This window comes from Stegostoma tigrinum, chromosome 39 (genome assembly GCF_030684315.1).
Source record: "Stegostoma tigrinum isolate sSteTig4 chromosome 39, sSteTig4.hap1, whole genome shotgun sequence".
NCBI lineage: Eukaryota > Metazoa > Chordata > Chondrichthyes > Orectolobiformes > Stegostomatidae > Stegostoma > Stegostoma tigrinum.
The window spans coordinates 6,347,989-6,365,065 of record NC_081392.1 but is presented as its reverse complement, the minus strand read 5'-3'; the positions used below and the strand labels follow the sequence as shown (position 1 = coordinate 6,365,065).

The 17,077-nt window shown below is 43.7% G+C and overlaps 1 protein-coding gene and 1 long non-coding RNA gene across 4 annotated transcripts in view; one reads left to right on the top strand and one right to left on the bottom strand.

Moving 5' to 3' along the window:
- Window positions 1-9,951: 9,951 nt before the first annotated feature.
- On the bottom strand, window positions 9,952-13,362 carry LOC125447853 (uncharacterized). Its single transcript, XR_007246618.2, has 2 exons — window positions 13,153-13,362; window positions 9,952-10,852 (listed from the first exon to the last, which is right to left on the bottom strand). It is a non-coding gene; the product is annotated as an uncharacterized LOC125447853 (long non-coding RNA).
- Window positions 13,363-16,211: 2,849 nt separating this feature from the next.
- LOC125447679 (homeobox protein Meis1-like) overlaps window positions 16,212-17,077 on the top strand; it is a 318,867-nt gene continuing 318,001 nt past the window's right edge. For all 3 annotated transcript variants that reach the window (XM_059640899.1, XM_059640894.1, XM_059640900.1), the window contains exon 1: window positions 16,212-16,346. In XM_059640899.1, coding sequence (XP_059496882.1) covers window positions 16,329-16,346 — 18 coding nt within the window. In that variant the 5' untranslated portion in view covers window positions 16,212-16,328. The remainder of the gene's footprint in view (window positions 16,347-17,077) is intronic.

Genomic DNA, 17,077 nt, shown 5'->3' with positions numbered 1-17,077 from the left:
AGAAGATACATTGGTTAGCTCAGATGGCTGTTTTGTGATGCAGAGTGATGCTGACATTACAGGATCAATTCCTACATTGGCTGCGATTACTATGAAAGACTCTCCTTCTCAACTTCTCCCTTCACCTGAGGGATAGTGACCTTCAGGTTAAACCACTACTAGTTGTGTATCTGTAGCGACAGAGCAGCCCTATGAGCTGAAATCTACCTCTACATGCTTCTCCTTGGTATCTGTTAACATGCCAAATAATTCACAAACCCCCCCAAAACGCACAGTCTGTTATTTCACTCTCTACAGTTTCAAACATCATGCTCACTAGTTGTTGAAACTTTAAAAATTTCATAACAGTCCACATTACTGCATAAGTACTGTACTGAGTGGCACGGTGGCTCAGTGGTTAGCACTGCAGCCTCACAACACCAGGGACCCGGGTTCGATCCCTTTGACAGGGGGCTGACTGCATGGAGTTTGCACATTGTCCCCGTGTCTGCGTGGCTTCCCTCCAGGTGCTCCGGTTTCATCCCACAGTCCAAAGATGTATAGGTTAGGCCATGCTAAATTGCCCGTAGTGCCCAGGGGTGTTTGGGTTAGATGGTTTGGACATGGGGAAATGCAGGGGTAGGGGAATGGGTCTGGGTGGGATGCTCTTTAGAGGGGTGGTGCAGACTTGTTGGGCCCAATGGCCTGTTTGCACATTGTAGGGATTCTATGATCTATGAAGTTTTCCACCTTTAGCCACAATAAAGAGAAATCGCCATGATTCTGTGTGCAATTTCTGAATGTTTGTATGTGCAAAGTGCTTTTTTTCTGATGTTGCTGCTTTGCCCATAACAGGGATGTTCAGCAGCTGACTCATGGGTGGCAATCACACGTTAGTGACAATGATTGTAATTTGCACCCCAATATTCACCTAGCTCTGATCAATTGCCAATATCACGTTCTGGGTCTGACTCAATTATAATGAGGATCAGAGATGACACTTTGCTTCCAGAGTTTGGTCTTATGGTTGCAGGGTCAGTAACTCGTGATTTCTGTTATTCTATGCTAACACCTTGTCTTTATGCGCGAGCCTCTTCCTCTCCCGACCTCTAATTGCTGCCTATCGCTGTCAACATTTTGTTTCCTTGTGCTAGACTCTTCAACTTCCCAGGCTCTACCTCCTGCTTGTCAATGTCCCCGAATAAGTATTCTTTCTGACCACAGCTTTTGAGAAACAAATATGAACTATGAAAATATGAGAAATAAAAGAAAAAGCTGAGCAATGGAAGACTTAGTCTGTACAAGGCTAACATAGGTAAGTTACTTCTAGCTTTTCCTCTTTATTTCTCTATTCATGTACCTAATCTACTTTAGTACCTAACATATTTGTACCTAAGTACAGTCTAAGAATGAGGGGGAAGCCATTCAGAACTGAGGCGAGGAAGAATTTCTTCACTCAGAGAGTTGTGAATCTGTGGAATTCCCTTCCCCAGGAAGCTGTTGGAGTCAGTTTGTTAGATATATTCAACAAGCCCTGCTCCTATTTGGTGCTTGCGGCTAAAGGGATCAAGGACTACGGAGAGAAAGTGGGAATGGGATACTGAAATTGCATGATTAGCCATGATCATATTGAATGGGGGTGCAGGATTGAAGGGCCAAATGGCCTCCTCCTGCACCTATTTCCTATGTTTCGATGTTTTTATATACCTAAGATCGTTCTTTGTGAGGCAACATTATACATATTTTACTGTACTCCTGTACTTTGTACTTGAGCACACATGACAATAAACCTAATTCTATTTCTAAGGCTGTGGGATCACCTGCCTCTCTTGAGTGTCCCGGATGTCATTGGTTTGACATGGCACAGTGATAATATCATATGATTGATAACTGCAACAGCCAACTTAGGGGTCATGAGTTCGATGGAATCTGAATTCAATTATTTAAAGAAAATTAACAGTTCTCAGATTGAAAACCTAGTCTTGAGAAGCGAAACTAATACTAATTGTCATTAAAACCCATCTGGTTCATTACAGACCTTTAGAGAGGGTTGATCTGCCATCTTGTATAAAACTTTAGTGACATTGAGTGTGTTGTGTGTGTGTCTAGTCACCACACAATAGAAATGATGTGGAGTTTTGGAAGGGGGGTTCAAAAGAGGTTCCGCAGAATGTTGCCTGGATTAGAATGTATTAGCTATAAGGAGAAGTTGGAGAAACTTGGATTGATGTTGATAGACTGTCGGCGGCTGAGGGGCAACCTGATAGAGGTGTATATAATTATGAGAAGCATGGATAGGGCAGATAGTCAGAACCTTTTGTCTAGGGTGGAAACGTCAAATACTCAGGGGCACGGGTTTAAGGTGAGAGGGGGAAAGTGCAGAGGGTGGTAGAGGTTTGAAATGCACTGTCAGGTGAGAGAGTAGAAGCAGGTAGCAAAGTTTAAAAGGCATTTAGACAGCACATGAACAGGCAGGGAAGAGAAGATATGAGCCGTGTGCAGGCAGATGGGATTAGTTTAGAATGGCATCAAGGTAATGTACAGACATGATGGGCTGAAGGACCTATTCCTTTGCTGTACTGTTTTATGCATTACCTGTTCTGGCATTCATGTGACTCCAGACCCACAGCAATGTGATTGATTCTTAACTGCCCTCCTGAAATGGCCTTAACAATTTTCTCAATTCGAGGGTCAAATGACTTCAAATTACCAGGGATGCCCAAGTCCCAAGAAAGAATGAAATAAATTCAAGCGTGGGTAGAGTTCAAGTCTAACGAGAACAGTAGATTGCAGGCTCAACTCAATCTCTCCCTTCTTGGTCCCTCTTTTAGGCCCATCTTCTACGTTTTTGTTATCCTTTTTCAAAAGAAACAGTATTTGCATTTATATCCTGTTATTATTGTAGTGGAACATCCCAAAGTGCTTCACAAGGGCAGCACTGAAGAACATTTGACAGAGGAGCGCATGAAGAGATGTTAAGACTGATGACCAAAAGCCCCATGGAAGAGATAGGTTTTATCAGCATTTTAGAACATAGAACATAGAACATAGAACAGTACAGCACAGAACAGGCCCTTCAGCCCATGAAGTTGTGCCGACCATTGATCCTCATGTATGCACCCTCAAATTTCTGTGACCATATGCATGTCCAGCAGTCTCTTAAATGACCCCAATGACCTTGCTTCCACAACTGCTTCTGGCAACGCATTCCATGCTCTCACAACTCTCTGTGTAAAGAACCGGCCTCTGACATCCCCTCTATACTTTCCTCCAACCAGCTTAAAACTACGACCCCTCGTGTTAGCCTTTTCTGCCCTGGGAAATAGTCTCTGGCTATCAACTCTATCCATGCCTCTCATTATCTTGTATACCTCAATTAGGTCCCCTCTCCTCCTCCTTTTCTCCAATGAAAAGAGACCGAGCTCAGTCAACCTCTCTTCATAAGATAAGCCCTCCAGTCCAGGCAGCATCCTGGTAAACCTCCTCTGAACCCTCTCCAAAGCATCCACATCTTTCCTATAATAGGGCGACCAGAACAGGGCGCAGTATTCCAAGTGCGGTCTAACCAAAGTTTTATAGAGCTGCAACAAGATCTCACGACTCTTAAACTCAATCCCCTGCTAATGAAAGCCAAAACACCATATGCTTTCTTAACAACCCTGTCCACCTTGGGTGGCCATTTTAAGGGATCTATGTATCTGCACACCAAGATCCCTCTGTTCCTCCACACTGCCAAGAATCCTATCCTTAATCCCGTACTCAGCTTTCAAATTCGACCTTCCAAAATGCATCACCTCGCATTTATCCAGGTTGAACTCCATCTGCCACCTCTCAGCCCATCTCTGCATCCTGTCAATGTCCCGCTGCAGCCTACAACAGCCCTCTATACTGTCAACGACACCTCCAACATTCGTGTCGTCTGCAAACTTGCTGACCCATCCTTCAATTCCCTCGTCCAAGTCATTAATAAAAATTACAAACAGTAGAGGCCCAAGGACAGAGCCCTGTGGAACACCTCTCACCACTGACTTCCAGGCAGAATATTTTCCTTCTACTACCACTCGCTGCCTTCTGTTGGCCAGCCAATTCTGTATCCAGACAGCTAAGTTCCCCTGTATCCCATTCCTCCTGACCTTCTGAATGAGCCTACCATGGGGAACTTTATCAAATGCCTTGCTGAAGTCCATATACACCACATCCACAGCTCGACCCTCATCAACTTTTCTAGTTACATCCTCAAAGAACTCGATAAGGTTTGTGAGGCATGACCTGCCCCTCACAAAGCCATGTTGACTGCATTTAATCAAGCCATGCTCTTCCAGATGGTCATAAATCCTATCCCTCAGAATCCTTTCTAACACCTTGCAGACGACATACGTGAGACTTACTGGCCTGTAATTGCCGGGGATTTCCCTATTTCCTTTCTTGAAGAGAGGAATTACATTTGCCTCTCTCCAGTCCTCAGATACGAATCCAGTGGAGAGTGAGGATGCAAAGATCTTCGCAAGTGGCGAAGCAATTGCATTTCTCGTTTCCCAAAGCAGCCGAGGACAAATCTGGTCCGGGCCCGGCGACTTGTCAATCTTAATGTTTGACAAAATTTTCAGCACATCAGCTTCCTCTATCTCTATCCATTCCAGCATGCACACCTGCTCTTCAAAGGTTTCATTCACTACAAAGTTCATTTCTTTCGTAAAGACAGAAGCAAGAAACTCATTTAGGGCTTCCCCTACCTCCTCAGACTCCAAACACAAGTTCCGTATGCTAAGTGAGAGGCAAGGGAGCTGAGTGAGAGATCCTGGAGTTTAAAGCCCTATGCAGCCAAAAGCACAGGTGCACTGAGGAAATTGGGGAATACACATGAAGCCAAGACTGGGAGAAACACAAATATGCCACAAATCTGTTGGAAATTCCAGAGAAAGGGAAGAGGAAATGTCAAGGACAAATTTTAAAAATGTGAATGCGACATTGGAGGGTTTGGAGGTGGTAAGGACTGCCGATGCTGGAGAGTACAGTCAGTAGATGGGTAGCTGGAAAAGCACAGCAGGCCAGACAGCATCCGAGGAGCAGCAAATTCAACATTTCAACAGGATGTTTGAGCAGGGGGCTAGTGGAGGTCATGAAGCATGGGACAGACATTGGAACAGCAGGAAAATCTGAACAGGAGACTTATGCAAACCTGTATTCTATTATACAGACATACAAATATACACAGCTCACGCCTTTCCCCAAATTATGCATTTGGGTTCTCTCCTGAAGCTTTGACAGATGAGTGTTCAGCAGGAAAAATATATGCTAAATAATAAAATATTTCCCATATGAGTCACTGACATGATGTATTTTGCTCTTAATAATATGTCAGTCTGACTCATATACACCTAAAATGTATATAGATTTTTATATATGTGTGTGTTTCAGTAGAGATAGAAACGTTCAACATTTTGAGGATGAATTATGAATATTTGTACTAAAAACATATCTTATATAAACAGACAAAATATACATTTTATTCACAGTGACATATTTGACCATAATAATATTCAGCATTTGGCAATACTCTAAAAATTAAGTCCAGGCCACTCAGGAGAGATATTAGGAAGCACTTCTGCACACAAAGGATGATTGATGTTTGGGACTCTCTTCCAAAAATGGCAGCTGATCAGTTCTTAATTTTAAATCTGTGAAAATTTATTTTTAGTTGAACAAGGGTATAAGGAGTTCGGCCACAGACTAGCCATAATCCAATTTTGCAATTTTGTATACAATTCTGCTCGCCTTCTACAGAAAGGATATTGTTAAACTTTCAGAGGGCGCAGAAAAGATTTACACGGATGTTAAAAACTGAAAGAACTGCGGATGCTGTAAATCAGAAAAAAAAAACAAGCTCAGCAGGTCTGCAGCATCAGAATTTTCCTTGGCATTAGAATACTGTGTCCAATTTTGGGCCCCACACCTCAGGAAGGGCATACTGGCACTGGAGCGTGTCCAGCGGAGATTCACACGGATTATCCCTGGAATGGCAGGCCGAACATACGATGAGCGGCTGAGGATCCTGGGATTGTATTCACTAGAGTTTAGAAGGTTGAGGGAGATCTAATAGAAACTTACAAGATAATGTATGGCTTAGAAAGGGTGGACGCTAGGAAGTTGTTTCCGTTAGGCGGGGAGACTAGGACCCATGGGCACAGCCCTAGAATTAGAGGGGTAAATTTAAAATGGAAATGAGGAGACATTTCTTCAGCCAGAGAGTGGTGGGCTTGTGGAATTCATTGCCACAGAGCGCAGTGGAGGCCAGGACGTTAAATGTCTTCAAGGCAGAGATTGGCAAATTCTTGATCTTGCAAGGAATTAAGGACTACGGGGAGAGTGTGGGTGAGTGGAGTTGAAATGTCCATCAGCCATGATTAAATGGCACAGTGGACTCGATGGGCCGAATGGCATTACTTTCACTCCTATGTCTTATGGTCTTATCTGTGGAGAGAAATCAGAACTCTGAGGAAGGATCACTGGACCCGAAATATTAACTCTGATCTCTCTCCCCAGATGCTGCCAGACCTGCTGAGCTTTACCAGCAATTTCTGTTTTTGCTTATGGAGATGTTGCCAGGACTGAAAGGTTTGAGTTATAGGGAGAGACTGGAGTATTAAAGGCTGTGAGGTGACTTTATAAAACCATGAGAGGAATGGTTAGGGCTAATAGCTGAGGTGTTTTTCCTAGAGCAGGGAATCCAAAACTAGAAGGTTTGAGGTGAAATGGGGAAGATTTAAAGGGGCCTGAGGGGCAACTTTTTCACACAGAGGGTGCTGAGTGTATAGAACGAGCTGCCAGAGGAAGTGGTGGAGGCTGGTACAATTAACAACATTTAAAAGGCATGTGGATGGGTTCATGGATAGGAAGGGTTTAGAGGGATATGGGCCAAATGTTGACAAATGGGACTAAGTTGGGTTGGGATCTGAGTTGGATCCAAGAGTCTGTTTCTGTGCTGAATCATTGAACAGACTCAAGGGGCTGAATGGCCTACTCCTGATCCTATATTAACGTCTAGCTTTTGCACATTTGCTGTTTGTTTTAATCCACGTATTCTTAAAGATGTGAGTGCAATTGTTATCCATAGGTATGTCAGTGGGATGTTTCGTTGCTGTGTACAGTTTCAGTCAGCCTGTAATGCTTCCTCAGGCTGAGTGGGGCTGAGAGGTATTCAGCCCTCTTCCCCATCCCCACTAGACAGCGCTGTGTGATCACTCTATGATGCCGGGAAGGTGCCCCTCCAGCACAGCTGACACCCCCAGCTCAGCCCGGAGGGGGCTAGGAGAGAGAGATCAGCCCAAACCTCAAACCGGTTAATGTTTAACGTCCGTGGGCCGGCCTGGCTGTACCGGTTCAACCCCAAGGGGGGAGGTCATGCGGAGTTCAAGCAGTCAACAGCTACTGTAAAATGAAAGGAACTCTCAATTAACCATTTTCAGCCAGGCAGGAAATTCTACACAGCCTCAAAGATCATCCCAACAACCCGCTCAGATCAAATATTACAATAGAACTCTTTCAACCGGCGAAATATGTTCTCTAATTTCGAATTGCTTGGTGTTTATGATGCCAATAACGTGTTACAAAGTGCCCCCAACGTGTGTTTGAAGAACTTTGAAATGATGCCTTCATCAGCTACAGGAGCTTTCAAGTGACTTTTTTCTATTTATTTTTCAGGTCATTATTAGACTGAATGGCGGTTCTGTTCGCAGTTTCATGGCTCTAGTTTTGATAAACTGAGATTTAAATGCAAGCAGAGTCTCCAGTTTATTTTAAACCCGTTCGCGGCTTAAATCAACGCGGTTTTGGGCACCAAGCCCCATGGCGTGGGTTCGGATAATCGGACACGAGCATTCTCGCTAAACAGAGAGGTCGGTGTGAAACCAGAGAGAGAGAGCTGCAGGAAGGGAGGCACTGGAAGGCGGTGAACGGGAGAGATGGACGGTGAGTGGGACAACGAGAGAGACAGTGAGAAAGAGTGAGAGACGAGGGAAGGAGACAAGGAGAGAGTGAAAGTAATAGGAAGGCAGTGAAAGAGATAAGAAGGAGAGAATGTGTGTGAAATAGAGAGTGAGAAAGTGTAAGAAAGGCAATGAAGGAGAAGAGGGAGAGACAATGAGAGTGAGGGAGAGGGAACATAGAACAATACAGCGCAGAACAGGCCCTTCGGCCCTTGATGTTGCGCCGACCTGTGAACTAATGTAAACCCATCCCCCTACATTATCCCATCATCATCCACATGCTTATCCAAGGACTGTTTAAATGCCCCTAATGTGGCTGAGTTAACTGAGAGAGTGAAAGAAAGGCAGTGAAAGTGAGATAATAAGAGGGAGAGACAATGAGAGTGTGAGAGTGACAATGAAAGATGGAGAAAAAGTCAGTAGAAGGGAGTGACAGTGACAGAAATAGTGAGGGCGAGACAATAGGATGGGGTTTGTGAGAGAGGCAGTGAGGGGAGAGGGGAACGACTGGGGGAGAGAGGAGGAAGGGCTGCAGAAACGTCAGTGTGAGGCAGAGGCAGAGACAGAGAGAGAGAGAGTGAGAGTGAGGGGCACCAATGCGGAGAGGAACGGGGACAGACTGTGAGGCAGATGCTGAGAGAAACTGAGAGAGTAAGTTAGAGAGGCAGAGAGTGAAACAGGCGGTGTGAGGAGTAAAGGAAACGTCAGGGGGATAATTAGTGGAGAGATAGAGAGTGAGGCAGGAGATAATCACAGGTAAGAGTGAGAATGTCAGGAAAGTAATTAAAGATTAATAAAGAGGCGGTGAGAAAGTGTCTGAGATACAGAGGCGCCGGGGAGAATAAAGACCCTGAGCAGGACAAGAGGCAGAGAAAGAGATGCAGAATGAACAGAGAAATGGTCAACAGATAGAGACAGAAACGAAACCCTGTCATTTAAAAAAAAGCGCAATCCTTGATGCGGAGAGATCGCGGGCCAGGGCTCACGCCAAATTTCTGAAGAAGGGTCACTCAACCTGAAACATTAACTCTGAATTCTCTCCACAGACACTGCCAGACCTGCTGAGCTTATCCTGCAACCCCTGTTTTTGTTCCACATTGTTCCCCAGCGACTGGCAGATGATCCTTAAATGCAGTGAGCAATATCGGCGCTACTTAGTGGACAACACGGAAAGCGGTAGAGTTGGTGGGGCCCGTTGTGCTTTTGTATGGATCCCTCAGCCTGCATGCCTCTGTGCTGCATCTACTGCTACCCTCTCTGACTATCGGTCTGTCTGCTTAATTATCTGTCTATTTAACTCTCCGTCTAACTATATATTCCTCTTTCTATAGACCTATCTCTCAATCGACGTATATATGTTTGGAAGCATCTGTCTAGCTCTCTATCTGTCTACCTATCGATCACGTTCTGAAGAAGGGTCACTGGACCCAAAATGTTAACTCTGCTTTCTGTCAATAGATACTACCGGACCTGCTGAGTTTTTCCAGCAATTTCTGTTTTGTATCAATCTGTCTACCTCTGTCCTAATCTATCTATCCATCCATCTCTATATCTATCCATCCATCTCTATATCTATCCATCCATCCATCTACCTTTATTTATTTCTTACCTGAAACAAGGTCTGAAAGTATAATAATTTCCAGCCTTTGGGATATGGTGGAGGTTTGATACTCTGACTTAGGCACCGCTCTGGGTGAAGACTCCTGTGTTTAGGGCTGCGTTTTGGCTCAATGTTTTTATTTTGTTTTTGTTTGAAGAAATGCTTTCTCCCACTCCTAACCTGGTCCAAACAACTCAGCCCGAGAACTCAGAAAGCGAAAGGGCCGTTCCCTTGTGCTTGGGACTGAGGTTAGGGAGAACTCAACCACGGTGACGGATGAAAGACACTTCGAATGCAAAAGCTTAAAATCAACCACCACACCCCCCACCCGGACACCCTGCCCCATTCCAGCTAAAATTGTAACAAAGTGCTACAGAAACAACACAATCTGCTTCTGCTGCCTGCTTGGCTTTTATTTATTATAGTATCCGTACAGAAAAAGCTTAATGACGCCTCATTTGTCTTCAGTCTAGTTTGTTTGTGTAAATCGAGTCTGACACTAAATGTATTTCTAAATAAACAGAACGGATAAAGAAATAAATTCTGAGGAGCCAAACCCGACCACTCACACAGCCTGCTGTTTAGGAACATTATGAATTCCCTCCTATCCCAAGCTTTTATTTATGAAAGGTGAATTTCAAATATCTTTGACTTTCGCTGCCTGTCTACGCCTTAAATCTCCGAGTCATTTCCAACACAGTATTTCCCTGTTCGTTTTATTTCAGACCCTCACTGTCCCGTTCAAGTTCTTGAAATGATAGACCCTCGTCTCCCTTTCAGCTCCTCCATCGCACGCGATAAGCAAAATCCTTTCCTAAAGCGTTAACTTCCAAAATATGAAATGGATACAGAGGCAGGGAGACAAAAAGATGAATTTCAAGATATTTAGATACGTGCTGAGAGTATTTCCGATTATAGTATATTTTTGTGCAACTCCATCTCATTGTCCCAGACCCTCAAACAACTGTATCTCCCTCCACCCTACAAAACCCCACTAATTTAACAGCAGTGCCGCTGAATTCTTAAATAAAATCAACTCAGATCCCACCGTCCACAACTCCAAATATCTTTACCCCCTTCCTTCTGAAAGTGAGTGTGACATGTTTTGCATGTTAAGTCCTATTGTGTGTTTCCAGCTTGGTCGCCGCTAACTGGGCATTGTGAGGGCGGGGTGGAGCGGTGGAGAGCCGTATCCACTCGTTATTAGAAGCTGGACTCGGAGCACTTCCAGAGAAGATTCGGGTTTGATCTGAAAACAAAATATATGCGTCGAGAGATAGCACGGACCCTGCAGCAAAAAAGGGTGGGTGTGGGGGGCGGAATCACAAACCAGAAAATTTTTATTCGTACCTTTCAGAGAAGAAAATAAAGTGGCTACACATGGTGCAAAAGTTTACAAGAGTTAATCTTATTCAACGTGAGAACAGTAAAACATATAAAAATTGACAAGTGGAACATTTTAGTCTTTAAGATATTTAACAATATTAGTTACTAGTTATTCTCTAAGATATTTAACTAATTATTTGCTGAGATATTTCGCAATACGTTACCAGTTATGCTCTAAGAAATTTAGTAGTTATTTGCTGGGAAATTTATCAATACTGCTTACTAGGCATTCGCTCAGATATTTACTAATTACTTGCTGAGACATTCAGCAATATAAGTTACCAGTTATTCTTTAAGAAATTTAGTAGTTATTTGCTGAGAAACTTAACAATACTAGTTACTAGGCATTCGCTAAGATGCTTACTATTTATTTGCTGAGATATTTATCATTATTAGTTTCTAGTTATTCATCAAGAAATTCAGTAGTTATTTACTGAAATATTTAGCTACACTAGTTCCTAGTGACTCTAGAAATTTACGAGTTACAAACTGAGATATTTAGCAATACTAGTGAGGAGATATTTGCTTAGAAATTTACTAATTGGTTGCTAAGATATTTAGCATTACTAGTTACTAGTATTTCTCCACGAAATTTACCAGTTACTTACTGAGATATTAGCAATACTCGTTACTAGTTATTCTCTAGGAAATTTATTTGTTATTTACTGAGATATTTAGCAATGCTAGTTACTCGCTAAGAAATGTATTAGTTATTTTCTGAGATTCTTAGCAATATTAATTACCAGTTATAGGTTAAGATATTTAATAGTTACTAGTAGTAACTCTAACTTGCTGCTTTGCCTATTTTTCAACTTACGTTCTGCCCGCAATGATTTTTTTTTGTGTGTGGTACTAAACAGCGAGTCTTTAAAACAAAATAGCAGCGACGCTGTCTATTTTGAATTGGCTCTCCTTTGTACCAAGTCTCATCCAGGCTGCTCATACCCTCATCCCTCTTACTCTCAGTTCCTTCTTTATTTGCATTTTACCGGGTGTTTTTTTCAATGCAATAGCACTCTTTTTCGTTGGAGCTAAGTATTTTCTTGCGCTGGGGTGACATTTGCAGTTTCTGTCTGTCTCAGAATAAGGTGCCACCATTAACCCTTCCTCACGTTCACATGGAATCCTCCTCAGTGTTATACTACTGCCCGGTTCCTTCACATCGCGGCGACAGTTGCTTTCTGTTCTAATACCTCGGCGGGTGTCCCATTAAGGATATCTGAACGGTGGGAAACTATTGTTTAAAACTCTCAACGCCCGCCTGTTCCAATTTAACAGGAGGATCATTCAAAGGTATTGGAATAAATTTGAGCTTTGAAATTGAGGGGAACTGGCTGCACTAACCTTGTGCAGCTCCGAGGAAAGATGCTTTATTCGCTGAGGGCATCTCGGGCGAGGTAACATTAATTGCCCATCCTTAACTGCCCAGGGTGGGGTTGAGGGTCACCCACGTTGGGTCTGGAGTCTCACTGCAGGCCAGACCAGGTAAGGATGGCAGTTTTCTTCCTCAAATGATATTAGTGAATCAGATGGGTTCCCCCCCACCCCCAAAAATCGGGGATGGATTTATGGCCATCATTAGATATTTATTGAATTTCAATTCCACCATTTGCTGTGGTGGGGTTCGAACCCGGGTCTGTGAACTAACAGTCCAGCGATAATACCACTGGGCCGTCGCCTCACTCTGCTTTCTGTGCATAGGTGCTGCCAGACCTGCTGAGTTTCTCCAGCAATGTTTTTGTTTTGTTATTGTTCTACCCCCTGGATTCCTTCCACTTTGACCCAGTCTGAGCTCATTAGCTCCCAAGTGAATCTCAGAAAGTCACATTTCACGCAAACTCGGCGCAGTTGGAGATCTTTCGACCCATCTCTCTGCTGCAACGCTTGTATTCCCCTAGCGCCTTTCCCCCTTGCACATCATTGCTATCGAAATAAAAATCATTCAACGAACATTCCCCCCCCCCACCCAATATTTAATTTGCGCTGGTGGGGGTGCTTTGGGTAATATTTAACTGGCTTGCATTTCCCTGTATAAGAGGGGGTTATTGGAGATACATAGACTCGCTGACTGAAATGAAAGGTTTAATCATTTCCAACACAGTGCCATTCCAGCCAGACTCCGGGCTTTACAAGAGGAGCAGTCAGTTTGGCTGAACACGATATCACAACAAGTAAAATGAGGCATATTGAGGATACAAGTACCTGGATTCCAGGAAGAATTGCTCCAATTTGGCAAATCTCTGACTCACCACCACCCCATCCTCCATTGCAAAGGGGGCAGTACTCTGGAGGAAAGGTGGAGGGAGGGCGGTGTCACTGCATTTGTCCTTCCAGTATGTTTTTCTTGGTGATACTGAGCTCTGACCGCAGAGCAGAGGCTATCCATCCATCACTTTCCACAGGCGGCGCCTTCTGAGGCTCAACGGGGAGGAGGGGGTGGGGGGGGGGGGTGGATGGGATGAGGAGGGGGGGGGGGTGTGTGGGTGACCTCAACCTGACACCGGTTAGTGAGGCAAATCCTGGACTAAAAGCCGCTCATCCAACACACAGAAAAATACCTGAAGTTTCCAAACAGACTGTAAACATACAGTCGACAAATCTATCACGCACACAAAATAAAACGACCCAACAAATCAGCAAAATAAACTCAATTTGAATTCGAAATTGTGGAGCTAACAATTTAAACTCAAATTGAGGACTGTTGTTTTCTGAAACACTTCTCTTTCATTCAACTTATCGCTGCGGTAAAACGCCATTTAGATATTGTACAAAATACAACGCCGTCCTTGATGGTACGTTGTGTAAAACAGAACCCCCTCCCAAAATAATATTTAAAACAGAACCCCCTCCTAAAATAGGATGTTGAATAAAACAGAAACCCCTCCCAAAATAATATCTAAAACAGAAACCCCTCCCAAAATAATATTTAAAACAGAAACCCCTCCTAAAATAGGATGGTAAATAAAACAGAAACCCCTCCCAAAATAATATTTAAAACAGAACCCCTTCCTAAAATAGGATGTTAAATAAAACAGAAACCCCTCCCAAAATAATATTTAAAACAGAAACCCCTCCCAAAATAATATCTAAAACAAAAAGCCCTCCCAAAATAATATATAAAACAAAATCCCCTTCCAAAATAATATAAAACTGAATACCCTTCTATAATAAAACATTACATAAAACAGAATCCCCTCCCACAACCCCGAGCACAAGAGGGTGGGGGGGGGGCGGGGGGTTGTGCAATTTAACTGCCTGAAGAGTCAGAGATTCCTCTCCCCTTAAATTAACGCCCCCACTTTTGTGGTGTCTGCAAGGTAGCGATAAATAAACCCGGGCAGGTTCCTCGCTTAGGCAACTCCAAACCATACTGGTCTTAATTCCTTTGACATCCTTTAAAACCAAAAAAATCCTTCATAAACCAACCTTTTTTTGGCGGTAAGATTGGAGCAAACAGGGGAGATAGAAGTAGGAGGGTTGTGAGATGTGAACTGATTACTTTTAATCAACAGACACATTTTAGGGAGTGTCCCTGTGAGGCTGGAAGGTTTTGTTTAATACATATAGGGTGAAGCAGACACAACGATGTTCAAGTAGCAAAGCAGAAAACATAACCGCCTCCTACGCGCCTTATCCTCAAGCCCAGTGCCCACTCCCTCCACCCTCCGTCAGTGGGCAATTGCCCTCTTTTTTTTGCTCAAAATTTGAGGTGTTTGGTCAAATCTCACAACCAACAGAATTGCCCGGCGGGTTTCTTTTTCCAAAATGATACTCAGACACTCAAAGAATTCACTAGAATTCCTACCTCATTCCCCTCCCTCCTCGAGTAGGAGGGTTAAAAAGTGACAGAAAAAGTCATTTAAAGTTCAGTTTTTCTAATAAATAGAAGCAAAAGTCGTGATTGGTGACCGGATGTGACACCCAAAGAATGTAATCAGCTTGTTGGGATTTTTTTCACCGCGTTTTATGTTTGGGTTTTAATATTGCGTTCAATTCTGGCCTCCCTCCTTTGGGAAGGATGTTGTGAAAGTGAAAGGATTCAGACGAGATTTACGGGGATGTTGCCAGGTTGGAGGGTTTGAGCCACAGGGAGAGGCTGAATAGGTTGAGGCTATTATCCCAGGAGCTGAGGGGGTGACCTTATACAGACTTATAAAATCATGAGGGATATTGGTAGGGTGAAGAGCCAAGGTGCTTTTCCCCAGGGTGGGGGAATCCAAATCTAGAGGGGCATAGGTTTAACATGAGAGGGGAAAGACATAAAACGACCTACGGGGGTAACTGTTTCATGCAGAGGACGTCGAATGGACAGACAAGGGTGGACGCGGGTAAAATTATTAACATTTAAAAGGCATCTGGATGGGTACATGAATAGGAAGGGTTTAGAGGGAAATGGGCCAAATGCTGGCAAATAGAAATTGATTAATTTGGGATATCTGGACCGAAGGGTCTGTTTCTGAGCTGTTCGTCTGTATCAACACACACAGATGCATACACGGTTCTGAGGGAGGGTCACTCCAACCGAAACGTTAACTTTGCTTCCACTTCACAGACGCTGCCAGACCTGCTGAGCTTTTCTGTTTTCGTTTCTATACGTCTCTATGACTGACCGCAGCAGTTCAGGAAGGCAGCTCACCGTCACCTTCTCCAGGGGCAGTTGGGGAACGGGCAATAAATGCTGCAGCCAGCCCGCGACACCCACATCCACACAAAAAAAAACTGGAGAGAACTAAAAATCATGATCATCTTGCGGTTGAGAAGCGTTCAGGATTGCGTACGGAGAGTGAACGGTGCCGCATTGTATCTCCTTAAAACCTAAGATTCTTTAAAATCCTGACAATTTAACATTTAACAGAGAAAGTTACTTGCCTCGATTTGAAGAGCATTACTCCAATCAGGGTACAAAACCTCCCCCCGAGAAAGGGGAAACATCACCTTTCTGTGTAAAAAAATGAGAAACGTTCAGGAAGGTGCGATTCGTTTAGAATGGCATCCTGCTTATGTTGTAAAGAAGCGGCAAAACAATCCGTTTCCAGTCAGAGTGCCCACTCCAGGATACAGGAGGGGAGCTTTATGTTGGGATCTGCCGATTGGAATGAGAGAGAGACAGAGAGAAAGAGCAAGTGAGGGAGCAGCGTGTTTTACAGGAAACCCAGGGCTGTAATTGAAATATATGGACTCCCCCCACCCTCCCCAACCCTCTCGTTAAATTGAAATAAAGTCATTTAAAAAACACCTCAGTAAATAAACGCTGTTGCATCCAGGGAACTGCAAACGTCAAGTCCCACAAACCCGTGTAACGGAGAAAGAGAGACACTACGCCGTTACCAACATCTGCTGTCTCTGAAACCAATGTGGGTCTCAAAGATTCAGACGGGATGCACTCGTGGCGTTTGGTAGGTGGCGCATTACAGCTCGGTTTAATTCTGCATAAATGTTTCATATTGTTTATTAATGATTGTACAAAGGATAGTACAAAATCCCTGCCCAACGTTTAGTATTGATAAAAGAGAAAAAAAACCTGAAATAATTTTACTTTAACAATGCCGACTAGTTTTTCTTTCGTCATGTCAAAACCTTGCACTGAATTCCTCACCTGCAGCATTACGCAGGAATTTTCCTTCAAGCGCTGATAGTCTGGTTTGGGAATGTGCTTGTGACGGTGAGAAATGTTCATTATCTCGGTGGCTGATAAATGCAATGGTTGCTCGTGCCCTTCCTTACCTGGTGAGCAGTGGGGTTGTTTGCACATTCTCTCCTGAATTACAGGGTCTTGTCATGTTAAAGATGTTGGTCGTGAACATGGAAAAATGTGAGAAAATGTGAATGTAGAAACAATGTCTCTGCGTTTTGTCCTTGCACCGCCTAAAGTAATTACCTCAACTCGCATTACACACCCTGGCACACACTCACCGGCTCCCACAGTCTGGTACACTGAGACAGTCTGCACACACCCTGACACTCACTCACTTACTCATTCTGACACACACACTCACCCACACACTGACACACACACTCACCCAAACACCGATGCACACACTCACTTACACACTGACACACACACACACTCACCCACACACTGACACACACACACACTTACACACTGACACACACACTCTGACACATA